General features: G+C 32.6%; 3 protein-coding genes across 4 annotated transcripts; 1 reads left to right on the top strand and 2 right to left on the bottom strand.

The window, feature by feature from the left end:
* Window positions 1-1,719: 1,719 nt before the first annotated feature.
* On the bottom strand, window positions 1,720-5,966 carry LOC100780966 (uncharacterized). Its single transcript, XM_041006700.1, has 11 exons — window positions 5,778-5,966; window positions 5,587-5,678; window positions 5,328-5,433; window positions 5,076-5,174; window positions 4,918-4,983; window positions 4,703-4,819; window positions 4,023-4,097; window positions 3,406-3,508; window positions 2,976-3,023; window positions 2,286-2,407; window positions 1,720-2,163 (listed from the first exon to the last, which is right to left on the bottom strand). The coding sequence occupies exons 1-11, from the start codon at window positions 5,841-5,843 to the stop codon at window positions 2,062-2,064; spliced, it is 996 nt and encodes a 331-aa protein (XP_040862634.1). The 5' UTR covers window positions 5,844-5,966; the 3' UTR covers window positions 1,720-2,061.
* Window positions 5,967-9,887: 3,921 nt separating this feature from the next.
* Window positions 9,888-11,703, top strand: LOC100790232 (B-box zinc finger protein 20). Its single transcript, XM_003538958.4, has 3 exons — window positions 9,888-10,460; window positions 10,607-11,002; window positions 11,366-11,703. Exons 1-3 carry the CDS (start codon window positions 10,275-10,277, stop codon window positions 11,648-11,650), a joined length of 867 nt encoding a protein of 288 aa, XP_003539006.1. The 5' UTR covers window positions 9,888-10,274; the 3' UTR covers window positions 11,651-11,703.
* A 2,153-nt stretch (window positions 11,704-13,856) lies between these two features.
* LOC100780424 (kinesin-like protein KIN-7D, mitochondrial) lies at window positions 13,857-26,715 on the bottom strand. 2 transcript variants are annotated; one of them, XM_041006699.1, is made up of 24 exons: window positions 26,094-26,715; window positions 25,855-25,952; window positions 25,633-25,722; window positions 25,298-25,350; window positions 23,670-23,735; window positions 23,275-23,328; window positions 22,993-23,052; window positions 22,576-22,654; window positions 22,388-22,455; window positions 22,041-22,097; window positions 21,843-21,947; window positions 21,567-21,671; window positions 20,209-20,316; window positions 19,954-20,085; window positions 19,665-19,847; window positions 18,579-18,758; window positions 18,009-18,149; window positions 16,935-17,054; window positions 16,780-16,830; window positions 16,509-16,556; window positions 16,229-16,375; window positions 15,194-15,928; window positions 14,472-14,601; window positions 13,857-14,361 (listed from the first exon to the last, which is right to left on the bottom strand). In XM_041006699.1, the coding sequence occupies exons 1-24, from the start codon at window positions 26,423-26,425 to the stop codon at window positions 14,276-14,278; spliced, it is 3,228 nt and encodes a 1,075-aa protein (XP_040862633.1). In that variant the 5' UTR covers window positions 26,426-26,715; the 3' UTR covers window positions 13,857-14,275. The 2 variants fall into 2 exon arrangements, with proteins under 2 accessions (XP_040862633.1, XP_006590875.1); XM_006590812.4 differs by lacking the exon at window positions 18,579-18,758 and having other exon boundaries at window positions 13,857-14,164; window positions 14,263-14,361; window positions 26,094-26,713.
* Between the last annotated feature and the right edge of the window lie 269 nt (window positions 26,716-26,984).

Below are 26,984 nucleotides of genomic sequence, written 5' to 3'. Positions count from 1 at the left end.
GTGCTAAAGATTTAAGAGCATTTAAGCGGTATATATAAGCTCAAGCCTACAAACATTTTGCCGATGGATCATGCACGTGAATTCGATCTGAATCCTCTGTAATTCTTAAAAAAAAAAACAATTGAGCGTGATGAAAATTCTCAGGATCTACTTTTCATTAATATTTGGGTAACTAACAACTTTTGTTACTAAATATTTAATTGGCTGAGTATATTTTTGAAAAAATAAAAATACAAAATTTAGTCCTCTAAAAAAAATGCAACAAATGTATTCAGCCGTTAACTTCCGTCCATAAAAAATTACGTAACCCAAAAAGACAAATTTGTCAAGGTGATTATCTCTAATTGTTAGCATAGAGTTGTCCTATAATATATTTTTTTACTTGTTGTCTTCTCATTCCACTAACAAATGCGTTCCTAAAAGATAAAAATACAAACTTTAATCTCTAAATATGTAGAAAGTATGATAAATATATCTGGATATTAATAATAGATTATGACTAATTATTATAATTTTAAAAAAATTATAATGATTGCGACACAGGAAAAGTTATATCACACGGGTAAGTGTTTGTTTCCATTATATAAATTTAAGCTATCAACACAAAAAAAAGGAATTTATTTTTCTTTTACAGGTACAAAAATCATTGTTTTATTTAATAAAATACTATTTATTTAATTGTTTTTCTATAAATTTTGATGATAAAATATGAATGTTTATTAGTATATGTAATGACATCAAATTATAAATTATAATAAAAGTTTGTTGATTTTTAAATTATTTTTTTAAAATCATATACAATTATTTTTTATTTACTGATCATTTAAAAAATTTTAACCTTAAAAAAATCATTCAAAAGGAGGTGAGTGTTTTTTACAAATTAAAAGTATCATTGTAATTATAAGTTTTCCTAAAAATTATTCATAAATCTAATTTAACTATAATGCTTTACAATAAGTATTTTTTTTACTTGAACCTTTTATCAAGTATGGAAGTATAAAAAAATTATTTACGGGTGTTTATAAAATGAGTATTCTTTTTTCTTTTAGACTCAATTTAATTTACGAGTTTTTATCATTAATTTAAAGTTAATAAAGCAAATACAAAAATAACAATTATTATATTTTTCTTATTTAATTTTTTTTACTTTCACCTATTTAACCTTAATTCTATGATTTGAATTTCAGTTAACAACCAAATCAAAATTTTAAATATACAAGGATTTTTGTGTGTTATTTGAGATGAGTTAAGTTAAAAAAACATTAAATTACTAATTCGATCCCTTTGTCAGAATGATTATAATTTTTTTCAAATTGTAATAAGTAGTTACAATCTACTATTAAAATATATTTGTTACATTTTTTACACTGTTGTAAACAAAATTTTGTATTTTTATTTTTTAAGAACACATTTATCAACAAATTACACATTCAAGAACAAAAATGATTATTTATCTTTCATATTTTATTATATTTTTCATGTTTCAAATTTCATGCTGCACAATTCAAAGAAATTGCAATTCACTCGAAAACATTAACTTATTATTATTGTAGTAAGTAGTGCATGTCCATATGCTAATAAATAAATATAAAGAGGAATGCAAGTGGCTAAAATTAAGGAAACAAAAAAATAAAATAAAAAGAAAGCATTTACAAAATTGAAACCACAAAATGATTAATTTTATTTTTAAAAAATAATTAAAATATTGAATAAAATGTATTAATTATTACTCTTTAACTAGTGTCTCCAGGAAGGACACACAGTGAGATAGATTTATAATTTTGCTAGATTCGAATATTACAATAAATATACATATTTTGTTTTAAGTTTTTGCTTCAGGAGATATATTACTTAATCTGTTGCGTGAAGTATTCTGAAAGCCAATCTTCCGATCCGCGTGAGTATTGCTACCTGTTGAAGATATGATCATCTATATTTCTCCACCTTAGTGTATTAGCTTGATCTGTTCTTCAAATAATAAACCACTTCTACCATCATGCAGAACAATGTTTTGGCTCATGACATCCAATTGCCAAGCCAATTTCAAGTTCGAAGAAAATGCTATTGTGGTCTCCCCTGGAGCACTTGAACAATCTCCTCTGCTCTAGTTTCAATGCCTTTCAGGTATTCTGTCAGAATCCGCTGTTGGTAAGAACCTCCCTCCTTTGTTTTTCAGAAGCATGCAGAGAGGAGAAAGAGCATGGACAAATCAAAGAAACAACATCTGTTAAGTAGAAGACAAAGAAGGAATAATAACTACACGTATAAAAACATGGCTGTCTCACAGTTCTAATCAAAACGCGTTCAATTCGTTTCTTTAAGACAGCAAAGAGATCCTCTGCGGAAACATCCCCAGCACCAATTGTCAATCCATTGATTAAAATATTGTTCCATTCTTGTTCGGGAGCTGCAAGGGATAAGAGAATGATTGATCATTGAAGCAAGCTATGTACCAACAGTTGGAGATAAAAGCTGGCACACTATTAATCTAGACTAGATTAGATAAACAGAAATAAAGAAAAACCACCTAGCTGTAATATTGTAAATTGAAGTTTTACCAATGTGATTTGCCAAAATCCCTTTCATGTAAACTATTTTGCAATGACTCCTGATCAGATTCAGAAGTCCTATTGGTTTTAAGATGAGATTATTGTTCATCTAATCAGAAATTAATATAACTATGACTTAAAACTTTTTCATTTTATTTCACACTGATTCATCTTGTTTTACTATCAAACCAAGTGAAATGAGCAATTCATAAAAAATATATTTCTAGAAAAATGAAATCTTGCCTGTGCACTCTCCACAAGCACCAAAAATACATTAAAAAGAGGATGAAAACAAAACAAGAGAAGATAAACCCAAACTTGAAAATTAGGAAGCAGTTCTTTCTCAAAAACCAGACACATAATTCTGATATTAATTTACAATTAAATGTTTTCCTACAACATAAAAGATAAGGATAGTTAAGACACCTTGGATTATGGTTTCAAGGAATTGCTCATCCTTCAAAACTTCCTTCCCTGCAAGAACATAGCAACCTTCCGAATTAAACATAAAAGTTCAATGTTTGTGCCAATCCACAAGGATATGTTGACAAGCAAGAAGGCAAGAATACAATGATAAGATGAAAAGATGTCTATGACTTTATTTTCTATACGCCACTAGTGGAAATTGATATTTTACATAAGCAACTTATAATCAATCATGACCATTTTTTTATCTGTTGTGATTTTATATAAAATATATTCTGAAACTAAAAATTAGATTGAATTGAAATGCAGAGCTATTATTTTAAGAGCATTGATAACAGAACATTGATTTGTTGATGAAAAAATCATGATGGTGAGACAGTTAGTGTAGTTAACGTACTTTCCAACTCCAGAGTATCAAATAGCAGCTTACCTTTCATGGCATAACTACGTTTTGACAGAACTATGGAAGCATAAAGCTGCAACACCTTTTGCATCATAGCCTCAAGCCCCGGTTTATCACCATCTTCCTTTGCCTGCTCATTATGGGCAAGATACTGTTGAGTCTTAACTCTTAATCAAGTAATGTTATATGCAATATAATTGCAATCGAAAAAGGAAAAAGAAAAGTGTCATATATAAAATACGCATTGATCAAACTAGCAGTTCTATGCAAATATCTCAAAAGATACCCTACTAGAACAGCAAGCTAATTAGAAATCTGAGCTATACCCTAAATGTGAATACATACAAGAGAGAAATTGTTGTGAAATATAATAAGTAGTTCAATGTCCAAAATTAGTAAGCCTTAAAAAATATCCAAATTGTTCATACCTAGCACACCTAGTATCTTTTATTTTTTTATTTTTGAGGGTCATTTGATATGTTTTTGATATATATAAATAACTATGGCAACTCGGCAAGGTTTAAGGATGATATAGATAGTGGGCATTGAGCAACGTTTCTGTTACTAAAGTGTCTACTGAGTACTGACAATGGAAAATTATTGTAGGTTAAATAAAAAACAGTAAAAGCGAAAAACAAACTTACTTGTCGTAGCTGTGCATTAACTTCAGCAAGGAACCCTTCATCCAGCTGTCCTTCTTGCTCCCTTTGACTTATTTCCTAATGATTGGGAGTTAAAATTTACATAGATGGCAGACTAGCTAAAAATATTTATGAATAACCAAAACAATCCACTAGCAATAAAATAGCTTACCAAAAAGAAAGCTCTTCATTTAAAAGAAAAGAAAGACTAAAACAATAACAAATATCCATGATTCTGCAGACACTTGTTTGCTTTTGACTTCACAAATGATTATATGGTGCTTATCTCAGTCAAGCTGGCATTACATAGGAGTAGAAGAATACATAAGCTATTATTTACATGTCACCTTGTTTATTGTTATCATTAATCATTTGGTCTCTCAAGTCTAATCTAATTCATTTTTCACAAAACTTGATGGTGAATGAAAGACTCTCAAGATGCATTACATATATCAAATGTTGAGTTTTAGCATGAAGGTAAGTCAATCAGAAATCCTTGCAACGATTGAAAAACAAATAGTATGCAAATTAAGCTTAATGTTAACAGAAGACAGTCATGACACAAATAGTGTTTTGTTGTTGCCTACTTTACTATATAAGGAAGTGAAGGGGAACATAGTATAAAATTTATAAGAAAAATTTCTTCCAATTAAATAGTCCAATCCATGAGAAACAGAACTGACCTTTTCCATCAATGTTAGTGCCTGAGGATCTCTGGGAGGCCATGGAATCTCTCCTTCAGCATCAATCACAGGTTTTAGTACTCCCTTCAGGACATCTGTGGAAGACTCAATCTTTTCCTTCAAAGCAAGCACATAATAACAAAATTATTATCAAAAGAAGCTACAAAGATAGCCTAACAACTTCTTAACAATGTTCAGTGAAGAGAGAGGGGTACTTTAGTCTTATGCACCACGCAATCCACCACATTCATGACCGTTGTAGCCAATTCTTCATAATCTTTCTGCATATCAACAACAAACAAAGACAAATAGTGTAATGAAAGAACTATACAGAGACTGACACAGAAATATTTACAGACATTTAGAAGTGTACTTTATCATCGTCAGACTTGCAAGTATCAGTTCTCGCTGCAAGTCGCACCCAAAAGCTTGGATTGAAAGCAAGGATGTTTTCAACAACAAGTTTCTGAAGCTGTTCACAAAAGGAAAACAACATTGATGCCATTAAAAAACGTTATCCAAAACCAATCAATCAATACATAAAACCCGAGTTCGAATCACATATCACATTTATACGAGCTACACCTGCTATAAAACGAGGTTAAAAACTTAAGATGAGTCTTACTTCGCGAGGATTAGCTTCTCTGAGCATATCTATGAGCCTATCAATTTCAACAGTCTTCTTAAAAGCCTCCTCGGCTTCTTGATTGGCTGCACATATGAAAGTTGTCCTGTTTTTTTAGATCCAAACACGCCGTTTCACTATTCCGACTTTTAATAGCTTAATCAAACATTAGAATGCAACACTAGAAGTGGAAATAAATCATCATCACATCACAATATCACATGATACAATAGTTAATTGAACAATAATCACTAATTACCTCCTCTTCCTGCAACTCGAATTCAAAGGAAATGCCGTGAGCTTCAAGCTAAACCTATGCTTCCGAAGCTTCCAATCTTGCAGTAGCGCACCCTAGAGATAACACGATTAATCAGTGAGAGTCACAGTGGTTAAACTAAAAAGTAATTAGTGTAAATACATAACAGAAGAATGGAAAAACCGAAAAAGTACATGTGGATTAGGAAAAGGAGAATATATAGAAGCAGAGGCGGAGACACAGAATGCGTTGATTCTCATTCTCAGAACGATAGATAGTTACTTTACTTCAATGGCGGGAGAGAGATAGAGAGAGAGAACCTCTCTAGTGACTCTTTAAGTTTTACGCATCCAAATACCAACCATATACTTTATTACCTGTCCAAAATTTTCTTTTTAATTTTTAATATTTAATATGTTATTGTCCAAACAAAAATTATTCGTAGGCCCATAAAGCTTTGATGGTCAGAGAAGTATGGGCCCGGATAAGTAAGGGCTTCGGGGAGCCCAATTTCATACACTTCTGGCCCGTTATTTTCATGAATATATTTTTGTACGAAATTGTAGCCCACATTGGTAATCAATCTTATTATATAGTACTCAGTTGGACACTCAAAGTATACAAAATCAAAGACAAAAAATAATTAATTAGTGTTTTTTTCCAAAGCTATATGTATTCTGCAGCTTTTTTTTTAGAAGAATTATTCTGCAGTTAGAAGTACGACACACAGTTTTTTTTCTTTTCTTCCGAACATATGTATTTTACAAGTAGTGGTGGGAGAGACTAGTTGGCCATGAACAAATGAGCGCACATTTAGTGTGTGACGATTTTGTATTGGAACACAATTTTCTTATTAAACGTGGTTTCAACACGTTTCCAAACACAATCTTTAGTAGCATAGCGGGCAAGACTAAGGGCATGTGTACTTTTGTTTTTATTTCCTGTATTTACCTTTAATTTATAAAATTGTATTCTTTTTTTTTTTAAGGATTTGTATAGAAAACAATGAAAACAATTTTTTTTTGTTTTCTCTATTTCCTGTAGAAATCTTTGAAAACAAGAGATAAATTAAAAATAAAAACAGAAAATGGGGAGGGGGGGGGGAAATAGTAAATGAGCCCTAAGCTACGTACACAAACATTGATGGCGATGGGTTCATGACATTTATAAGACCCAGCTAATCAGGTCCACATTACATTAAAAGGTTCCTTAAAATCGTTTACCCATCAAATTGAATGGAGGGCCAAGCTTCTCAATATGGAAAGTGGAAACGTTTTAAACCTTCATAAGATGCAGATTTAACTAAACATTCTACACATGGTTCTTGAGCAATATTTTTCCCTATGGCCTCCTCTCCCATATAATATGAGCGATGAGTTTTAGATACAATACAATGAGTGGCTGAGCAAAAAATGCGCAGAGATAGTAAATTGTCTAGCAAACATTATCATTATCATTGTCTTGCCTCTCATTGTCTTTACGAAACTTAAAACTATAAATTTACTACATAGAGTAAGATCTAATGACACTGGTTGAATTTCGTCGAAAGTCGAGCAAAGCAAGGGATCCACTTTGTTGAATAAAGTTAGTTAATGATAGTTCTTGATTAAAAATTGAAGGGTTCTTTGTTATAGAGGAATGAAAAAAGAATTATAAAGACCAAAGCTAAAATTTATTTATTTTACATAAATAGACACATTTTTGTAGATGGAAAAAAGTACACTTTAGTGCTAGGGTACACGTGAAACGAAGAAATTAGGTTGATGAATTCCCAAAAACAAATAAAAAAGAAAAAAAGAGTTCATGAACTTTTTGCACTCTTCTTTTTAGGAGTTGACTTCCCCTTGGTACTTTCCCCTACCAATTGTGCTTACTACTATTAAACCTAACCCAATTGGTTGGTCTTGGTCTTCTGCCTCACTTTTTGAATCCAAGAAAAATACTCAATTTTAGTCTCTTCCACCGTTCATTTATCACCCTTTGTCAACATACATTGTTCCCATTATTATCGGTGCTTGAGAATTCTTCCTACCGACAAATAGCACAGTGAAATTTCTTGGATCTACTAGCAGCACATACGAATTTTGCATTTTAATTCTACTACACCAAGTTAAAATTGTGCCCTATTGATCATTATAATAATTAGTTATGCTCGTAAAATATCATACTGAGAGAGTTTCGATTCTCCGATTGTGATTGTGTGTATAAAAAATTATTAAAAGAGATCAAATTCATTTTATTGTTTTTTATCCTTTCAAAATTAATTATGTTTTTTTTTTACTTTGGTTCCAACAAAAAGAATTAAGCTTGTAAAATTATTTTTGAGATATTGATCACGCTCCACAAAAACTACCTGTCATTGAAAATCTCATCCATGTGAGGGAGGAATCAAATTTATATTCGTCATTATTAAAAGAAAAATATCCCTTTCTTATCTTCTACCAACATTTTTTCTTCCCCTAAACGAGCATATCTTTTACAATATCACGTTTGAAAGATTCTCAAGCTAGATGATACGTATGCACATTGAATATTGGAAAAAGTCTTTTCTGTCGTTTAGTTTGGCCGACTTTTTAATTACTTCCACACTTTCGTTCGTTCTTGCACTTTCCAGTTTTGCATATGCGTTCATTTGGTCAATTATTATATGATCAAAGAGAAGAACAAAGTCTGCAACAACCGCACTTAATATGTTTTGAATTAGAAAAAAAACTAAGTCACATTGACTAAAGATAATATCAAAATAGAGTATATAAGGTAAGGATAATCCTCACTCTCTAAACTCACTTTATGAGTTAACTTTTAGAATTAAGTTAGGTTCAGATTTCTTCTTGATATTATAATTTATTTTAGATCCATTCAAAAGGATTAGACACCAAGCCGAATGCTGAACGTGAGAAGGTGAATTAGAAAAAAAAAATCAAGTCACATATTGACTAGAGATAAATAATGTCATTAATTTTTTAAAATCAATTATATATTATTTTAGATTATCTTGATTTTATATTGATTTTAAGTAATGTTAGTTGGGAATGACATCAACATTTTGAACGAAAAATGTTGAGTTTGAAAGTGGGGGCTGATATTCTGATAAAAGCAGTTTTTTTACATTGACAAAGTTCCTTTTTGTGGTATGGTACACACAATTATTGATGGTTTAGTATGTCACAATATGGGCAAGAAAAACGTGAGTTTTACGTTAGATCATTATTTTTCAATACGTTTTTTCAGACATTATGATTGAGAATAGACAATTAAACTTCAGATTCTGAACTTCTTTTAGAAAGACATCTTGTTGTTGAGGCTTCTCTGGCTCTGGCTGCCTGCTTCGCCAAATGGTATCTTAGTTTGCATTCCCACATGCCATGCTAGAAAATAGGAAGCATATATATATATATATATATATATATATATATATATATATATGTGTGTGTGTGTAGATGAGTGAGAACACATTTTTTAACAAGTTTTTTTTTACTATCTCCATTCCTCTTTATTTTGTTATAAAATTTACAAGGAAATAAAATTAAAATAATAAATAATACTGTGGGTTTAGACTGATTTATTAAACAAGAATAAATTATCTCAATTTTTTCATACCTAAAATTTTAGAATCCATCTATGATCATATTTATGAATTGTTTGGGTCGATACATCCTATTCTCGACTCAATTTGTCTTCTCTATAGTATTTTAGTAAATTATATATGCTTAAAATTGAAAACTAATAGACCTTATTTTAAACTCATAAAATGAAAAGAAAACCATGGTTAATTCAATTATTTCTGCTATGGGCTTTTTTTTATACGATTGAGCATGGTATTATAAAGAATTGAAAACTATTTAAAAAAAAATTGTGTTCATAGTGTTGAATATGATTTATCGCTGCAAAGAGTGGCTATGATAAGGAAGCTTCGGTTTCCAAAAGCTGACATTGCTTCAGACTTCAGTATCCTCACCCATCTCTTTCTTTAGTAAGGGCATAAACATTTACGATGGTAAATTAATTAATGAGGAGTGCTACTGAAATATTCTCGATCACACACTATCTAATACGCATTATAAATTATAAACAGCTAAAATTTAAGTGAATAATAAAATTATCAAAAATTTTAATTTTTAATAAACTTATGTCAATAAAGAAAAGGGGTTTAATACAATATGCTAAAGGGTATATTTGTGAGTCTCAAATATGGACATATCTTCTAATAAAAATTTAAACCTTAATTCATTTTACCGAACTCAATTTCCGTTGCTTCTCTCCTAACCAATTTATACTGAAGCCTTGAATTAAAACAGTAGCGTTTGAATCAATAAAAGAGGCAGATGAAGTCATGTCATGCCGCCTCCAGAACAGCGAACTCAAAATGAGAGTAAATTTTTTTGCTATAAAATAAATAAATTAAGCCAACTTGCTCACTCCCAGTAGTTTACTCGAAGAAAGTGAAACATAACATGGAGAGAGAAAAGAGATAGCTATGTCTGTCTGCTATGGCATTCATCTATTCTAGATTTTTCTTTCAGCTGATCAAAAAACACACTTAATACCCCTCATCGAGCCTAGCTGTTCTCTCTGGACCATGATGCTGAAACGCCCATAATTTCCCCCCCCCCCCCCCCCCCCCCCTATTCTCTTGGCCTCAAAACCAATATCTCCAATCAAATCCAGCATTCAGCTAACTATACCCAAAGATGAAGATCCAGTGTGATGTGTGTCACAATGAAGTTGCTTCCTTTTTCTGCCCCTCTGATGAAGCCTCTCTCTGCCATGCTTGTGATCGCACCATCCACCATGCCAACAAGCTCGCAGACAAACACAAACGCTTCTCCCTTCACCACCCCACTTCCAAAGACTCCCCTCTTTGTGATATCTGTCATGTATGTACTCACTCCTTTTCTCTTCTCTTATCTACTGATAAAAAAAAGTTCCCACATTTCTTAGGAATACAAGAAAACCGTAGTTTATAATCACTCCCCCTCTCTTAATGTGTGATATATTCGTTTCTCAAAACGGTCTTTTGCAGGAGAGGCGTGCATATCTTTTTTGCAAAGAGGACAGAGCAATACTATGTAGAGAATGTGATCTTTCTATTCATGGGGTCAACGAACATACCAAGAAACACAACAGGTTTCTTCTCACTGGCGTAAAGATCGGTGCTGATGCTTCAGACCCAACATCACTTTCCTCAAATGACACTGCCATTGAAGAAAGAACAACCTCTAGTTCTAAAATAAACAGACCAATAAGTTCTTTGTCAAATGAGAATATCAGTTCTTCTCCCACGGTTGGAGACAACATGGCTTGTGACACGGGTTCGGTTTCAACTAGCAGCATTTCTGAGTACTTGATTCAGACCATTCCCGGTTACTGCATGGAAGATCTTTTAGATGCTTCATTTGCATCTAATGGTTTATCTAAGGTATGATAGTAGTATTCAGTTCCCTGAATTTTTTTTAATAGATACTCATAGGATTATAACATAGAAATTGAAAATAAATTAAGCTAAAATCAACTTATACTTTCAAAGAGCAATCAAGACGAAGGAGATTTAGTTCGATTGGTTAATCAGGTGCGTGAGTATTTGTCTTCTATTCTTATGGATAAAAAATAGAAAAATCAAATGAGTATATAAGTTGATTTTGATTCCGAGAAAAACTAAATTCATTTCTTTTTCTTATGAGAAGTTTATCAAAATAGCATATATAACTTCAATTAAGAAACTTGGATACAGAGGGGCCAACTTTTATTTAACAAGTTAGACTGATGGTTTATGTTGTTTCAGGATTATGAGCACCAATCAGCGTTTCAGAACCAAGATGTTCAAGTCAGCATGTGTTCGTTTCCACTGCAAAGTTGGGTACCACAATCTCAAGCTGGATCCCCTCAACTAATTAGCACTACCTCGAATCTTCATCCCCAGATTAATTCTTTAGTTGGAGTAATGGAAATGCCTAAAGCCAAAGCTAGTGAAGGATACTCCAATTGCATATATAATTATGACTACTCAGCTTACAAAGTTCCTTCAATTTGTCCTCCATTGATCAAAAAATGTAAACGCTCTCGTTAATCAATTGTATGTGAATTTTGTTGCAAAATATTAGCTTATTTTGTTTTCTTCGAGATTTGGAAGTTCTTTTTTGTTCTCTTAATTTCTTCGTAATTCTTTTTTCTCGTCTGAGGCTTCTTCATTTTTATTTCTTTGGCACGAATTAGTTACCCCATCAGATATAATTCTCTTCTTTCTTAAGATGCTGTTCAGCTAACACCTTTTAAAGGCCATCCTTATGTACAATTTTTTTATACAGCACCTTATATACAATATTAATTACCCCATTAATTTACTTTTGGTAACAAATATATATATTCTAATATAAAAGTATAAAGACAAAAATTCTTTTGGATGTGTAGCAAATGTAGATTAATACAAATAAAGATGGATATAGAAATGAAAATAGGATATAATAAGTTGATGGGGTGATGTAAGATTTTGTTGTATTCATGTGTAATAATTTATTTAATAAAAAAATTTATGTTTAATTTTTATTGTATGTCAAAAAAATTTGTACAAACGATACTCATGTATTACAAAAGTAAAATTAATTTTTAATTCAATATATTAAAGACATCCATAATCTCTGAGAAAACAAATTATATCTATATTCACATGTATATACATATAGATATTCATGGATACTTACTAAAAGAAGAAAAAATCAATAAATACACTAATCCACTCATCTGTACAGTATGTTGAACTTGAACCTCATGTTTTTCACACCATGGAACTTATGTCGAATTTCTATGGATCCAATTCACTCATCTGTATAATATTCCACCGCCCCTACGTTAAAGTTTGACCCAAATTGGTGAGGTACACGACAGCACTTCAAATCATCTAGCATTTCTTGAATATCAGAATCATCTGAATCTACCGTGTTCCGTCCTCAAATGGTAAACTTTATAATTACAAAAACATAATGGCAAAGGTAAATCAAATCGTAAAACTTACACCATTTTCCGTCCTTACTCCTTCAATAGCATATCAATTGCTGCAAGGTTTAAACGAATCAGCATTTCCCCCTTATTTCCACAGAAACAACATTGCTTAATTTGTACAAAACAATTTTAGGATATAATTTCTAAAGGATTTTTCTTAAGCTTTTTTTTATATAAAAAAGTATTAAAATATACTTTTTAAATATCTAGCTAAAAATTGTTTAAAAAATAACCAAAACGGATTCTTAAGATAAATTTGGATAAAAAAAAGTTCTATAATATAATTTCTATGAATTAGTATTTTTTTATGTATGATTTTCCTTTTAGAAATAAGTGTTTTTCTTTTACAAGATATTAAAATTAAATTTTCTACCTTTATATATAAAAAAATATATTTAACAATCCTAGTTTATTTAGGGTTTATCACTCATTTAGTTCATATAAGTAACAAAAAAAATCTATAAAACAAAAGGTATAAAAAAATATTTTTAGTCTTTTAATTTAAAAACATCTTATTTTAGTTTCTATGCATATCATTTTTAAGACAGACATTGTCATGCCTATTTGTCTACATTTTGTTTAGGAATAAGACAAAATCAGGTAACATGCAGTTACATATATAGATTAGTCATTAGAGGATAAAATAGGTAAAATAACGTAAACACTAAAATGGAGTATTGTCTTTTGTAATATTCAACAGAAATAGATTAATTGTATAAATAACCAGACAAACCGCAAACTAATTATTGCATAACCAGTTTTTATATACACGATTAATTAAGACTTTAGTAGCAAAATTTAAAATAATTTTTCATAAGTTTCAATACAAACTTTATTATTTTTTTTAACAGTAAAAATAAAAAATAAATACCAAAAAATTTACAACAATTCACATACATTACTAAAAAAATTAGAATAACTCTTATTCATTATTTAATCAACTGAAATAAATCTCCTGGATAACTTTATTTGTATTTTGATACATTCTTGTTAACTATGTTCTTCCTAATATATAATTGGCATCAGTAAAAACTTTATTTTTCTCTAAAAACAACAACTGGGGTTTGTAAAAACTATAGAGAAGCTTCGAGCAATTACTAGATTTGTTTCAATTAATAATGTTCTACTACATGGGTTTCAAAACTTAACGCACTGCTTCACCCCAAAAAAAAAAAACACTTGACGCACTGCAATACCAACTAGGCCCCCTATTAAGAGAAGAGTCAAAGCTCTGCATCACAAGATTTTTTGTTAAAAAGTTAAAACACCAAAACATCTGAAGGGGAAAGGAGGAAACTTTGTTCTTATAATCTGCAAAAGACACAGGATATTCAACAAAAAATCTGCTGTATTACATTAAAACAAACACACTATGTGCACATGTACTTCAGCAGTGTTGTTTACACCCTTTCCATTTCCTTTTTACATTCCTTTTTCCCACCCCTTGGCCTATACAATTTCCAGGGTAGAGTAAAAGAAAGATATTATCGATATAACTTTTAAACAGTTTTACATACAAAAATACTAATGAAAGAATTGCACCTGTGGCCGCACGGATATATTAGTTCAATGAGATAAAAAAAACCTGGAAATTTTCGACAGCCAAAAAATGAAAACATGTTATATATTTGTACTTGTACAGAATTTGAATAAAGCTCGAATGTGTAAAAAATTGCAAAAGACCTTTTTAGAAGAGTCAAGAAGTAAAAGCAAAAAGTCTATCTGAAATATTGGTGCGGCATAATGGACATTCAGAACAAGCAAGTGAACAAGATTTACACACTGCAAAGGCAAACAAGAGGTTGTAATTCAGTCTGAAAAAATTCATAACCAAAGGAAATTGCCAAAAATGTAGGCAAGAAAATACTCAGGCAATGTAGGAGAAGACTTACAACAAAAATGCCTGCATGGAAGAAGAATTGCTGCAGTTGAAGATTGAAAACATACTTTACAAACATGGGAATTGGCATCTCCATTGCCAAGATGCTTGAATTCTTTTTCCCTCATCTCTTTCATGCGTGCCTAAAATCGTAAGTTACAGATCAAAAAGTGTACCTCTGTAGCTTTTTTGTCTCATTACTAATTAAAAAAAAACTGTACAGTAAAATTGAAGTAATTCTATGCATTTTGAGATCTTTTAACCCAAAAAGTTCAGGATAATTATCATGCAAAGTAAAAGTAGCAATGTAAAAACAATTGCATAGATTGCACACTGCTATAGAATTTAGACCTCCTTGGTACCAAAACATTTGTAAGAAAAAAAACCGTAAAAAACCAGGACACAGCCATAGACCCATAGCTCCTTGAGAATTTCAAAAAAAGATTGTTCCAGAGAAAAAGTAGCTGCCTTGAAATCCAAAAGTAAATCACTCAATGTTCAACACATAACACAACTACTGAGAGACAGCAGTCTGAAGTACATCATTGTTTGTGCTAATTGGGTTTATGAAACAAAACATCTGGAGGGAGATTTGGACTTCCAAATGGGTTTATCAAGGAGAAATTTAAGGCTATTTGAGAACTGACTAATTAATACTCAGTATCTATAGAATAATAATCAGTTCAAAATTTTCCATAATAAAGTAACACACAAATAAACGTGTATGGATGTTACCTTGAGTCGAACAACCAAGGGGTCTTCATTGGTTATTTCATTTTCTGGTATTGATACATCTAAAATCTGCTCCTTGGGGATAATACCACTTTCAAAGTCATTAGTTTTCAGATCATTTGTATGTGCTTCCTCATCAACTTTTTTTATATCAATGTTTGATTCTGGGACGGCACCCCCTTCTTTCTTTAACTTAGCCACAAGAACCCACATATTTGCCAAATCATTCTCCAACGAGGCTTCTCTTTTTTTGGCCTCTTCAACCTTTTTCCTGTACTCCTCTTCTAGAAATTCCTTTTCAGCTAATGCAGCCTCAAGAGCTGCCTCTCGCTGTCTCCTAGCCTGCAGTTCCATCTTCAGATCATTAGCATCAAGACTCCATGACTCAAACTCATCCATACCAACTCCCAGACATTCATTAGCACGGCTAGAATTTCTTCCCTTCCTCCCTGATCTTGCATCATTGTACTTGCGGTTAACACCATTAACTGTTTGTACAACACCATTTCGAGCATTGGCCTGGTCTCGAGCAGCCACCAATTCCTTTTCCAACTTTGCATTCTGCAATGAAAGTTTGGTCACTTCCCCAGCCAAATTCTTCAACTCCACAGCAGCTGCAGAGGCCAGTTCTTTGGCATAAGAAGCTTCTTCAGAGAGTTTCTGATTCTGCACATGCAACCCACTATTCTCTTCTGACAAGTGAACTTGCTCTAGCTTCATTTTTTCATTTTCAATCTCCTGAAGAGTGAAGAAAAATGTCAGACAATTCAATCGAATCAAAACTGTAACTTGGACAAGAAAATAACTATTGCAGACGCTGGCATCTGCAAATATATAGTTCACACAGAATCCTTAAAATTGATTTTATGTAGTAATCCTTACTTGATTTTATCAATAATAACTAACAGACTGAAGGCAGAGGAAGTATACAGACTATTAGGGAAGCATTAACGAAGTAAAACCAAATGAAAGAGGATTCAGAAAGCACATAATCCTCTTAACCATGCTGCTACTTCAAAAGAACACATTAATAGTTACCTGGGATTGTATTTTCCTTTTCAACTCATCAATGTGTTCACCAGATGGACACTGATCAGTAAACATTAACGAGGTACCACCAGTAATTGTTGCCAGTTGCTGCTCTAGCAGCTTCACCTTTTCTTGCAATTCTCTGTTTTCAGAACACTGTCAACAAAATTACAAAAAACGGGTGTCAACATAGACATACAATTTCATAATAATTTCCTAATAGTAAGCGGTTTCTGCTGCATCTTCGACTTTAAGGACGAGGAAAACAGCCAAAAAGATTAACACGTACCTTATTATCTAACTGTTCTTGAAGGACACGGTTGTCTGCAGATTTTATCTATAGATATATATTTAAAATTAGAAGTTATTATAAGAGAATAATCAATGTGACTAGCGTAAATCATAAATTCAAATTACATTTTAAAAAAGAAATTGTAAAATGCAATGACAAAATACTAGTTGAAAAAAATCAGTGGGCACTTCGAACTGGAAATAAATTGAAGATTGAAGGCTCAAGGTGAATAAGCGCCATAATATATATATAGATAAAATAGACATACCTCCAGCTCAAAGGCCTTTTCATCACACTGAGTCACTAATCTTGCGATTGCCTGTCATGACATACCCGCAAAGAAAATAAAAATTATAAATGACCTTTATTGCAGCATTTACATAAATACAACTTTCGAGTATATTAGAATATCAAAATAGCCACCTGCTGCATTTCAACCAGTGATGAGTTAGCTACGGATGATTCACCACTCTCACTTATTCTTTGTTCTAAAACCATCATTTGCTTCTTTTTTTCTTGGATATCTTGTTCCAAGTTCTCAATCTGTAATAAAGAAATGCACATTCTCCATATAAAGAATTTCTACCAAAAATTTAAATCTGCGATACATGGCATATCAATTAGAGTTGGATACAGCGCTTTTTGTAACATGGACCATCGATTCCACGTAAAAAAATGTGCGTAGATCTGTTTGTGGAAACGTGTGCAATCAGATTTAGTGTGTTTGGTTCCCGTTGAAACCACGATCAATGAGATTTTCCCACTTTCCAAAACAAGAAAGTAGAAGTCCCTTATTAGTTTTTAGAATGAAAGCTAGTTAGTTCAACGTAACTGTTATCCAAGAACACACAAGGTATCTTTCTGTGCATACAATTATAACTTGTTTATGCATGCATAAGAAATAAAATATCATTATAATTAATTAATAGTGAGATAAGTCATAAGTACAATATTTTTTTAATGCATAAGTATAATATTTTTATAAATGAAATGTAATTTTGAGGTTTAATTTATGTGATATATCTATATTTATTGGATATGTTGTACAAATAATTGTCAAACAAATTATGTTGGCACAATTATAAATACTTTTTTTGATTGCGTAAACAAAAATAAAATGTATTTTTTTATTTTATCACAATTTTCAATATTACATATAATAAATGAATGTGTGCTGGGAAACCTAAATAAATATAAATTCAAAAAGTACAATAAATGTTGAAAATGTAATATTTTTTTTTTAAAAAAAAGTTCAAAATAAAAGAATTTGAACATGTAGGAGTGTCAAAAGGCCTTCCCATAAAAGCTGACATGAGAAACGTAGAGTACGAGGTAAACACATGATTTCAATAGAGTACGAAGCTAATTTTAGCACATATGCGCGTCATTCTTCATTTCTAATTTTTACGGAAAATTTTAGTCCTCCGCAATGCATCTACCATACCATTGATACCAATAGGTTCGAAATCGTCACAGTTTTAAAACAAGGCAGAATACCTGTATTTTGGAGCTTTCAGGATCATTTACAGACTGCTCTATTAAGCGTTTCAAAGTGCTAGTACTGAAAGCAATATCCCCAGCAAGCATTTTGACTTGCTCGACAAGAAGATCCATCTCATCAGACATTGTCACCCCTCCCTACAATTTAATATGCAGTCAAAAAGGAGATTTAATAAGATATAAAGAAACCCAACAGGCCAACACTTTTAAAGTATGAAAATACAATGAGATACAATAGTCAGCAAGAAACCAATACTTTTTTTAAAATTATAAAGCATCGCAGCAAGGGATATTCTATCAGTATTTACATATTAGATATAAATATAAAATAAAGAAATCGTGCAGAAGTCACAAGGGAGCCCCACGAGGCCACGATCACACATCCACTGAGTTTGAGGCTTTAACTAGTTTTTGAAATTGAATTAGACCTTCTAATTTCTAATAATTTTTCTATGCATTGATTTAGCCAGGACTGTGACACATTCCCAAAACTGAGGCATCTAATATGCATATTATGGAATGAGATTAGCAAACAGATATTGAGGGGGAATGGGAACATGAATCTACCGCTGGTAGCAGCCGTGTTGATTCAGTGATGATACAGCTAGTTGGGGAGAGTTCTTCGTTCCGTCTACTTGACGATATTATATGTCTAACATCATGAGACGGATCAGATGACACAGTGGAAACATCTTTTTGACTCTCATTTTCAACCAAAAGAGATCCATCACGTAGGGCATCATATTTCTGGAAGAAAAAGGAATAAGCTAGGTTTTACTTACTCTTTAACATCTATAAAAAGATAGTCACATAATGCAAGGTTCATTTGGAACTGAGACATCTTTCTGAAAAATAACAAAATATTTGACTAGATATAATTACGATGTCAATAACCAACTCAACCTGAAAGCGGTAGAGGCTTGACAATGGTTTATATCACATACCCCCTCACAAGAAAACCATTTGTGCTTGAAATATATGGACAATGCTTAGGCATGAATTACCTTGTGTTGAAATTTAATTTAATTATGAAGAATAAAGCAACAAGGACAAATACTTCACCACTTCATCAAAAAGGCTTTGATATATTGTGAGTAGGAATGAAAATAGGCCAAACTGCTTCTGGAGGCCAATGGCCTAGCCTATACCAGGCAGGCTCAGGTCAAGTAAGATTTATTGACTATATAGGTAAGCTCAATTTTTTTCTTAAAAGCCTATTTAATTCAAAAGACCGTTTAAACAGCTTGAGTCTTAAATTTAAGAATTAAGTCACGCTAAAACCTTGAAAACCCTAACCTAACCCAACTTTTTTCCACCCCTAAATGCAAAGAACCAACTCAGCCAAAAATCATGAGCTACTCGGGGGACTCGGAGAAGGCCGTGAATGATTTGTATATCTAACATAAACTATGAAAAGTACAGCTTTATCATTTGTGTACTAACTTAAGTGATAGAAGAAATAAACTCACTACCAAGTAATCAACAGCATAAAATTTGTCAGTACGGAGATCTAGAATAAGAAAAGAATATCAATTTACAAATAATATTGCAGCTAATCATGATAAGGAGTTCAAAGTACTTGCACATCTAGAACGAATATTATTTAAAAAGAACGGTAAAACACACTTCACACCAATTGAAGGAAGAACTCACATCATCCTCACCAACAGAAGGACTCTGCTGATGGCTGGAAGCATCAGTTAGATATCCTGGAATTGCGTTCTTTGATGAAACCAGAATGAGCTTGGTTAGCTTCTGGATCCGACTCATAAGAGCAACCTTCGCTTCTTCCTCTTCTTCCAATCTTGACTGCATTTTCACTTGACCTTCTTCCAACTACTCATATGTCGGTAGTACAAAATGAGAATCAGATCTTGTTACAAAATCACAAAAACCTGACTAAGAAATGAAAATATGAAACAATTCAGGGGAAGCTAAAAACCTTTTGCTTTAAGGTCATAATCTCTTCATGGTTGACACCACGTTGCATCCCCTTCTTAAGCTGATCAAGTTCATGTTTGAGGACTGAAATTTCTCTTTGGTATTTCTTAATTAGAGATTTTTCGTCAATAATCTGTTTTAACAAATTATTCAAGAATCAATCAAAAATCTCATGGACATGATAATATTCATGCAGTTTATTTTTATGAATAATAGTCTTGCAGTTATGTGGCTAATAAATAGATTTGAAGCGGACCTTATTACGTGAGGCATATATTTCTACTCGCTTGGCCCTGCTAGCAAACTTCAAGGTATTATGAGTTTCTTCCATATTACTGGATGCTGGAGTTATAGTGCAAATAAGCTGAAATTTCCATGTCAAAGTCAACATTAATATGGTGCTCATGCAAACATTCTGACATACTTTGTTCACATACATCCATTACAGAGAATAAAGAGGAAGGAAAGAATTTTTAAATGACAAAATGACCAAACTACTAAACCATAAGTCTCAAACAACAAAATCATGTCATAATTGTGTGAAGCCTTTATTTTAAAAGATTGAAAACAGAAATTTAACAGCCAAATTAAATGTATAGAATGAGTAAGTAATGGTGTGACACCTATTACAAAAGAATAAAAATAGACCATCAAACTGATCAAACAGGGTGCATTCAGTAGTGCACATTCAGTTCCTTTTAACAATTTAGGATTTAACTTCTCTACTTCATTGATGAGGAAAGGTGAGAAAAAGTAAAAATAAGTTGCTGAATTGTGTTAATCGCATTGATGATACAGAATTACACATTTAGACCAATCCATCCATGTATCACATGATTCAAAATGCTGCAATTCATCATCAGGGACAAATCTCGAGGGGGCAAGCAAGGGCTTGAGCCCCCTCTCTTGAAACTTTTCATCTATATACATATATTTTTTTAAGTTAATTAGTATAAAATTATATAAAATTAATTTTTTATAGTTATTATAATAATGGTTAATGTTAATTAATATAAGATTGTGTAAAATTAATTGTGTTTGTTGTTTCATTGCAATGATTAAAGTGATAACTATTATATAATTAATTGTGTGTTTGTTATTATTATAATAATAATTAAGGTTATCATCATTTAATATAAATATTAGTTTCAATTTTGTGTAAAAATAGTATTTTTTTTAAAAATTATTTATTAAAAATTAGACATTTAAACAATTATAAAGGAAGAAAATAAAACTTCAACCCCTTTATAAGATTTTTGGATCCGTCACTCTGCATCATGTGATATAAATTGCAAATTGTACGATTCTAACAAGTATGGCCTATTGGGGTAGAATACTCTATGTATTTCTCTATCCATACAGTACGTTGAAAGTACAGAAATGGCTATAACAGAGTTTCTGCCATTCGTATTAACAACTACCCTAAGAGGAAATTTTTATGTGGTGCTAACGTTTAGTAACTATCTTTGTAGCTCTATAATGTTTTCAGTTTATGCCCCTATCTACTAACATGATATACCAAGAAAGATGACTCAACAAATGTACAAAATTAAAAGGGACACCAAATACAGTAAAAGATTTTATCATTCAAAGAGCAGTAGAATCCAAACTCACTGAAACGTGGCCATGCCCACTAAGTGAAGACTGCAGGAGGCGAGTAAGCTTTGAGTCACGATATGGAACATGAGATGCTTTCCCCTCACTCAATTTTCCAATAACCTTTAAATTGAAACCATAAAATCAAGACTTTCAGGAGGCAGGTTTTGTGATCTTTCACAAAAATATAAATTGTAAATTATCTAACTGGTGATCTCAGGTTCCCACAATATGTCATAACTCATAACAAAACTTCTTCATAGCCAACAAATATAGTAAATACAAGACACCTACTGTTCCAAGTGTCAGAAGACTTTTGTTTATGTAAGATCCTTCTTTTCTTCTTAATCCAGTAGTTTCAGTTTTCGAGCTCTCAGATCCAGCAAGATCGATCAAGTTCTAATCGAAGAAAGCAAGCAAAAAATTGAGAATAGTCAAGTAATAATGTGTTTGTGTGTGTTGTCTGAAAAGTTCTTAATAATGTTCACATACAAGCTGAGAGAAGATGACTCCATCATAATCTTCACCATGGGCACTGCTTTCAATCATCTGCAAATGTATTGGATAGCAATAATAATACAGGTTAGAAGTGAAACAAAAATAGCTTAACAAGGTCCAGGATAAAAATCCAAATACATGAGCTGAGCAAGCATTAAACTTTTAACCAGCATGCAGAAAACACAGTTAAACATCTAAGCAGAATGTACGTATGCAACTCAGCAATTCAAAAACCTAAGGCCTCAGGCTGTGATGTAGATAAATTTCCTTTGACAATTGGATCCGGTGTACAAAAGGTTGCTTCGATAAAGAAATTCAAAACTCATTTTAAGAATGCTTACAAGTGTAAAAATGGTGTGACTTCTGCTGCTAAAGAGGTTAAAATTGTTTGATCCAACATGACGATGCTCTGCCATTAAACAACATCCTTATTAATAAAGCTTCTGAACCAAGTAACCAACAATTAACCATGAGAACTATATTACTAAAAATAATTTGGGCAAATGTAACTTTAAGTATCAGCTTTAACCTTCTCCAGCAGCAATAAAGGAAAGGGCATGTCCAGGAGACAAAACAACTTCTTCCTTCATACCCTCCACATAAGTTCCCTGAAATATAAATCACTGGTCATCTCTCGAACTAGTCTTAAGAAAACTGTTTGAAGAGTTCAAAATAAAGAAGAATTGTCTAAATTTTCTTCCAATAACCGATGCTGTCATTGTATTTTCTTGATGGAAATTATAACATTAATGTTCGTACTCTAAAACGAGCTTTTAATTCAAAGTTCATAGATACATGTCACGTCACATTCCAAAGGAAACTAGAAATATCAGTTCTCGTGTATTGAAAGACAATTGAGAACAGAGTAACAAAGGAGTTCATAGAAAGACGAGGACAAAAATTAATGCAAATAAGATTTCAATTTCAATTAGCATAAGTAAGAAACCTGTGCATCTTCTCTAACACGTAAATTTTGGCCAGTTGGGTCAAGCAAGTCATTTATCACCTGATCCAAGCAGAAACAGGGAAAGCATCTATTAAAAAAATAGAAAGAAAGAAAAAATCAGAAAATGTAACATTGGGACAATCAGTATCTCAAAATGGCAGATCCTGGAAACATATAATTGAGGTGAGGCATAAAGAGTTGCATTTAATGATGAACTATGTTCTAAACCATGTTAAGAACACAGATGGTGGGAAGTGTGAACACAATTTGTTCCATATTTACCTCATTGTATATTTCTAGATATGACACACGGAGTAAGAACTCTCTTCCTGGAGTCTGCAGTAAATGCAAATAGTTATTCCAAACTAGTCATTACAAATCAAAGATAAGTACTGACTAACAATTCTTATCAATCAAGATTCAAGGCATACAGCTCATGTATCCCGGGGGCATAAATGGTGTGCAAGGCAAGTAGATGCCTAATTGGCCACAAGTACAGCACAAAGCAATAGAGACTAGAGAGTAGTGATATTGATAACAAATACAAAGACACTGCTTATAGTTCAAAGAATGGTATTATAATGGAAAACAATGGCCAGTGCCAAACAGGTGTTTCTAAATACCCCACAAATAACAAAGACTTCAACAACATTTGTTAAGTTTGCATGAAAGCTCACATCTTGGATAATGCTGAAAACATCTTTGATAGCCAGCGGTATGATACCAGGAGAATATTGGTCTCCCTGCAAATATCATTATTGAAAAGCAAATCAGAAACAAAACTGAAGGGATCACATCAATTGTAAAAGTATACCATGAAACAGTTTCTAGTGAAAAAAGTGAATTGAAAAGGCAAACAATAAATACGGCATGGTAAATAATTGTAAAAACTTCAAAGTCAGCCAAATGTTAGAAGCCCAAAATGCTACTACATTTCCTTTTAACAAACGAAGTAAATACATTGCACCTACTGGAAACCATATAATATGTACCAAGCAAATCAACCTTAAAAATGGCTGCTAGTTTTATGTGATAATTAAGGATCTACTCTCAAATCAAATGATTCAGTTCCACTGTCCAAGTACAAGACCCTTTTCCAAAGCTAACATATTGTACCTTTATATTAAATATTAAATAAACTAAAAAACACTATTTATGTTAATAATTGTACCTGTATACTAATAAAATGTTACTTTTCTACTAATTTTAGTTGTACTTCTTTTAACTCAATCACCACTTCCTCTGTCTCTCAAGAGCCATTCAAATTTTCAGCTTCTGATAAGAATGATTATGAACTTTTTTGCATTTGTAAAATGATAACTAATAACTAATACAGTGCATTAGTGCTCAATGGCAGGTTCACCAAATCGTGTAAGGAATGACACTGGCAAACTAACTATCTACTGTCACACAACCGTAAGTAAGTTGATAGAGTTAAGAGTCCCACCCCCCCCCCCCCCAAAACTTCTTTACCCTTAGCCAAAGAATCATCAAACAATAGGTGAAAAGAATCTAATACATGCATTCATCTTCAGAATAATACAAAAGTAAATGCTCACAAGAAAGTTGCTCTTATGTGGCATATGTTTTATTTGTATTAGAAAATTGAAAGCAGAACAAATTAGTAACTTACCAAAAAGACTCACAATTGAAAATTGACAAATAGCCTATGACACATAACAACTACTCTCTTTCATACAAAACATACACTGTTCAAGGTTACTCACTCATAAGGATCAAGAAAATTATAAAATGGTATCAATAACAATACACATTTGACTAACTTATCTTCATTAAAATACCAAAAGTATTGTCACTTCATTAATATTTTTTATCATTCCCCAAAATAGGCTGAACCAACATGCACTTATTGAAGATATTAAGAGATACGGATAAAGGTGAAAACACATAACTTGATTTTACAATGTCATCAAATCACAAATTGACAAGTATGGTAATTTGGTTAATTCTTAACTAATTTAAAAGTCATAGCTCCCATTATTTCTAATTGTGTAATAACTTTCGTATTGATAGTGTATAAAATAAACTCATTAAATATTTTATTAGCATCCTAACACTAAAGAAAAAATTGAAGCAAAACAATTTCTAAACGGCCAGATACTTTTGAAACGGAGGGAGTAATAAGACTATCCCGTAATAAAAATCTGCATATTTTACCAATTTAAATGGCAGGTTTATGTTGAAATATGATGAAAAGGTAAAACATCACAGCTTGACTTCCATCGTATAAACTCCAAATAACAAAGCTTAAAATCAAAACATTAATTTTAAAAGTGACACTTACGTGCATAGTATGTGTCTTACCACTACTCGTCACACCGTATGCAAACACAGTTCCTGCAATGTTTATCATAAGTTATCTTCCAAACCCAGCTAACTCCACCAACCACTATAATACTAAACCAATAACCACTACATATTAACTATTGAAATCTAGTTATTCAACTAGATGCATCAGTTTAAACTTCAAACTAAAGCAGCTTCCATCAAATCTTAGAATGTAGGTTTCTAAGATCAAAGAAATAGAATGACTCCGTAGTTGCTACTAAATCAGACGCTGCTAAAAACATCACATTCCCGTTGTGATAAACTATAAAGCCTTGAATCCAGATTTCATACCATTTACACCTTCCATAGCAGCCTTCACCACAGGTTTAGCAGCTACTTCATACACCTCGTCGGAATTCGTATGCGGTCCAAACACTCTATCTGTCACAAATCAAATCAAAATTTCTAACATCCATTTCCAATAATCGATACACTAAAAGCAAAAACCTAATTGCTCTCCACTAGTTCCCTAAAAAAATCACGTGAAGAAATCAAAGTTCGAAATGAAAATACCAAATGCATAAGCAGTAGCTGGATTATACTCATTCCTCACAATCTTATCACCGTCCGCATACCACGCGATCTCGTCTCCTCTCTGGTACTCTCTTTCACTGCAACCAAACAACACCGTAACCACTCATTTGATCTCAGGTAACTAAACGCGATAAAAATAGAAACAAAGCGAACGATTCGGTTGCTCTAAAATCCACAGCTAATGGATCTGATTCCATAACCACAGATCTAGGCATTACCTCAACGGTCTGAACCGAATCGTGACAGAAATGCTATCCCGAGCTCGGGACGAATCCACAGGCTCCGTGATCACCTCCTCGTCCATCCCGAACTCCACCGGCGAAGGATTACCGTAATCGTAGCAGACTGACTCGCTGTGACCGCGACTCGGAGTCATGGATCGACCACCACCACCGGAGTTGTAAAACGATGACGTGGAAGAGGAACAGGAGCGAGGCATTACGCGTCCGTTCGTGAAGGAAGAAGTGGAAGAGGAAGCTGAGGAGAGAGGAGTGGAGGGTTTGCGGTGCGAGAATGGCGAGCTGCTCCTTGCACGTGAGGATGAGGCCATCGAGTTGACTCACCGAGTTGGTGAGTCAGGGGAAACCAGCGAGGTATGAAGTAAAGAGGGAACACGAGAAGAAGAATAGAATGTGTCAGAACTCACATGGCGATAGAACGAAAAAGTGAAGAACATTTGGTTCTCTTTTTTTGTTTTTTTGTTTGACGCTTTAAGATATGATTATTATCACACAGAGAGAGAGTGTTTCGTCTTCTCTAAGACAAGTTGCAGTGGGTGAAGAAGATGGTGAAGATGGTGAGAGAATGTAGGGTATGGTCTTCTGAGTTTAAATTTTATTTTCTTCGTTGTAATTTTGAGTTTTTTATGGGAGAAATTTAAAAATTGACTTAGATTAGGTTAGATTTTTCCAAGTGCCGACGTGGCGGATGAGGAGGTGGAGATGGGTTTTTAAACTGGTGGAACAGTGGAAGTGCCCGCGCAATAATATCAGCGACGAATGGCTTTAAAATAAGCCTGAAATTGAGCGGGAGCACCGGAGAAATAGTAAGAACCAAAGTAGTGGACTCACATGGAATGCCCAAATTCCTTGACATCATATTGATTAATA

This window comes from Glycine max, chromosome 11, assembly GCF_000004515.6.
Source record: "Glycine max cultivar Williams 82 chromosome 11, Glycine_max_v4.0, whole genome shotgun sequence".
NCBI classification, from domain to species: domain Eukaryota; kingdom Viridiplantae; phylum Streptophyta; class Magnoliopsida; order Fabales; family Fabaceae; genus Glycine; species Glycine max.
This window is presented reverse-complemented; position numbering and strand designations above follow the sequence as displayed.

Excerpts from the sequence above, each read along its gene's own strand:
- LOC100780966 (XM_041006700.1), bottom strand. The coding sequence starts at position 5,843 with ATGAGAATCAACGCATTCTGTGTCTCCGCCTCTGCTTCTATATATTCT. Across the intron at positions 5,679-5,777 it reads CTCCTTTTCCTAATCCACAT|GGTGCGCTACTGCAAGATTG; the intron begins GTACTTTTTCGG and ends TGTTATCTCTAG. Across the intron at positions 4,820-4,917 it reads GCGTGGTGCATAAGACTAAA|GAAAAGATTGAGTCTTCCAC; the intron begins GTACCCCTCTCT and ends CTTGCTTTGAAG.
- LOC100790232 (XM_003538958.4), top strand. The coding sequence starts at position 10,275 with ATGAAGATCCAGTGTGATGTGTGTCACAATGAAGTTGCTTCCTTTTTC. Across the intron at positions 10,461-10,606 it reads CTCTTTGTGATATCTGTCAT|GAGAGGCGTGCATATCTTTT; the intron begins GTATGTACTCAC and ends GGTCTTTTGCAG. Across the intron at positions 11,003-11,365 it reads CATCTAATGGTTTATCTAAG|GATTATGAGCACCAATCAGC; the intron begins GTATGATAGTAG and ends ATGTTGTTTCAG.
- LOC100780424 (XM_041006699.1), bottom strand. The coding sequence starts at position 26,425 with ATGGCCTCATCCTCACGTGCAAGGAGCAGCTCGCCATTCTCGCACCGC. Across the intron at positions 23,736-25,297 it reads GTAAGACACATACTATGCAC|GGAGACCAATATTCTCCTGG; the intron begins GTAAGTGTCACT and ends TGATATTTGCAG. Across the intron at positions 20,086-20,208 it reads TATATGCCTCACGTAATAAG|ATTATTGACGAAAAATCTCT; the intron begins GTCCGCTTCAAA and ends TTGTTAAAACAG.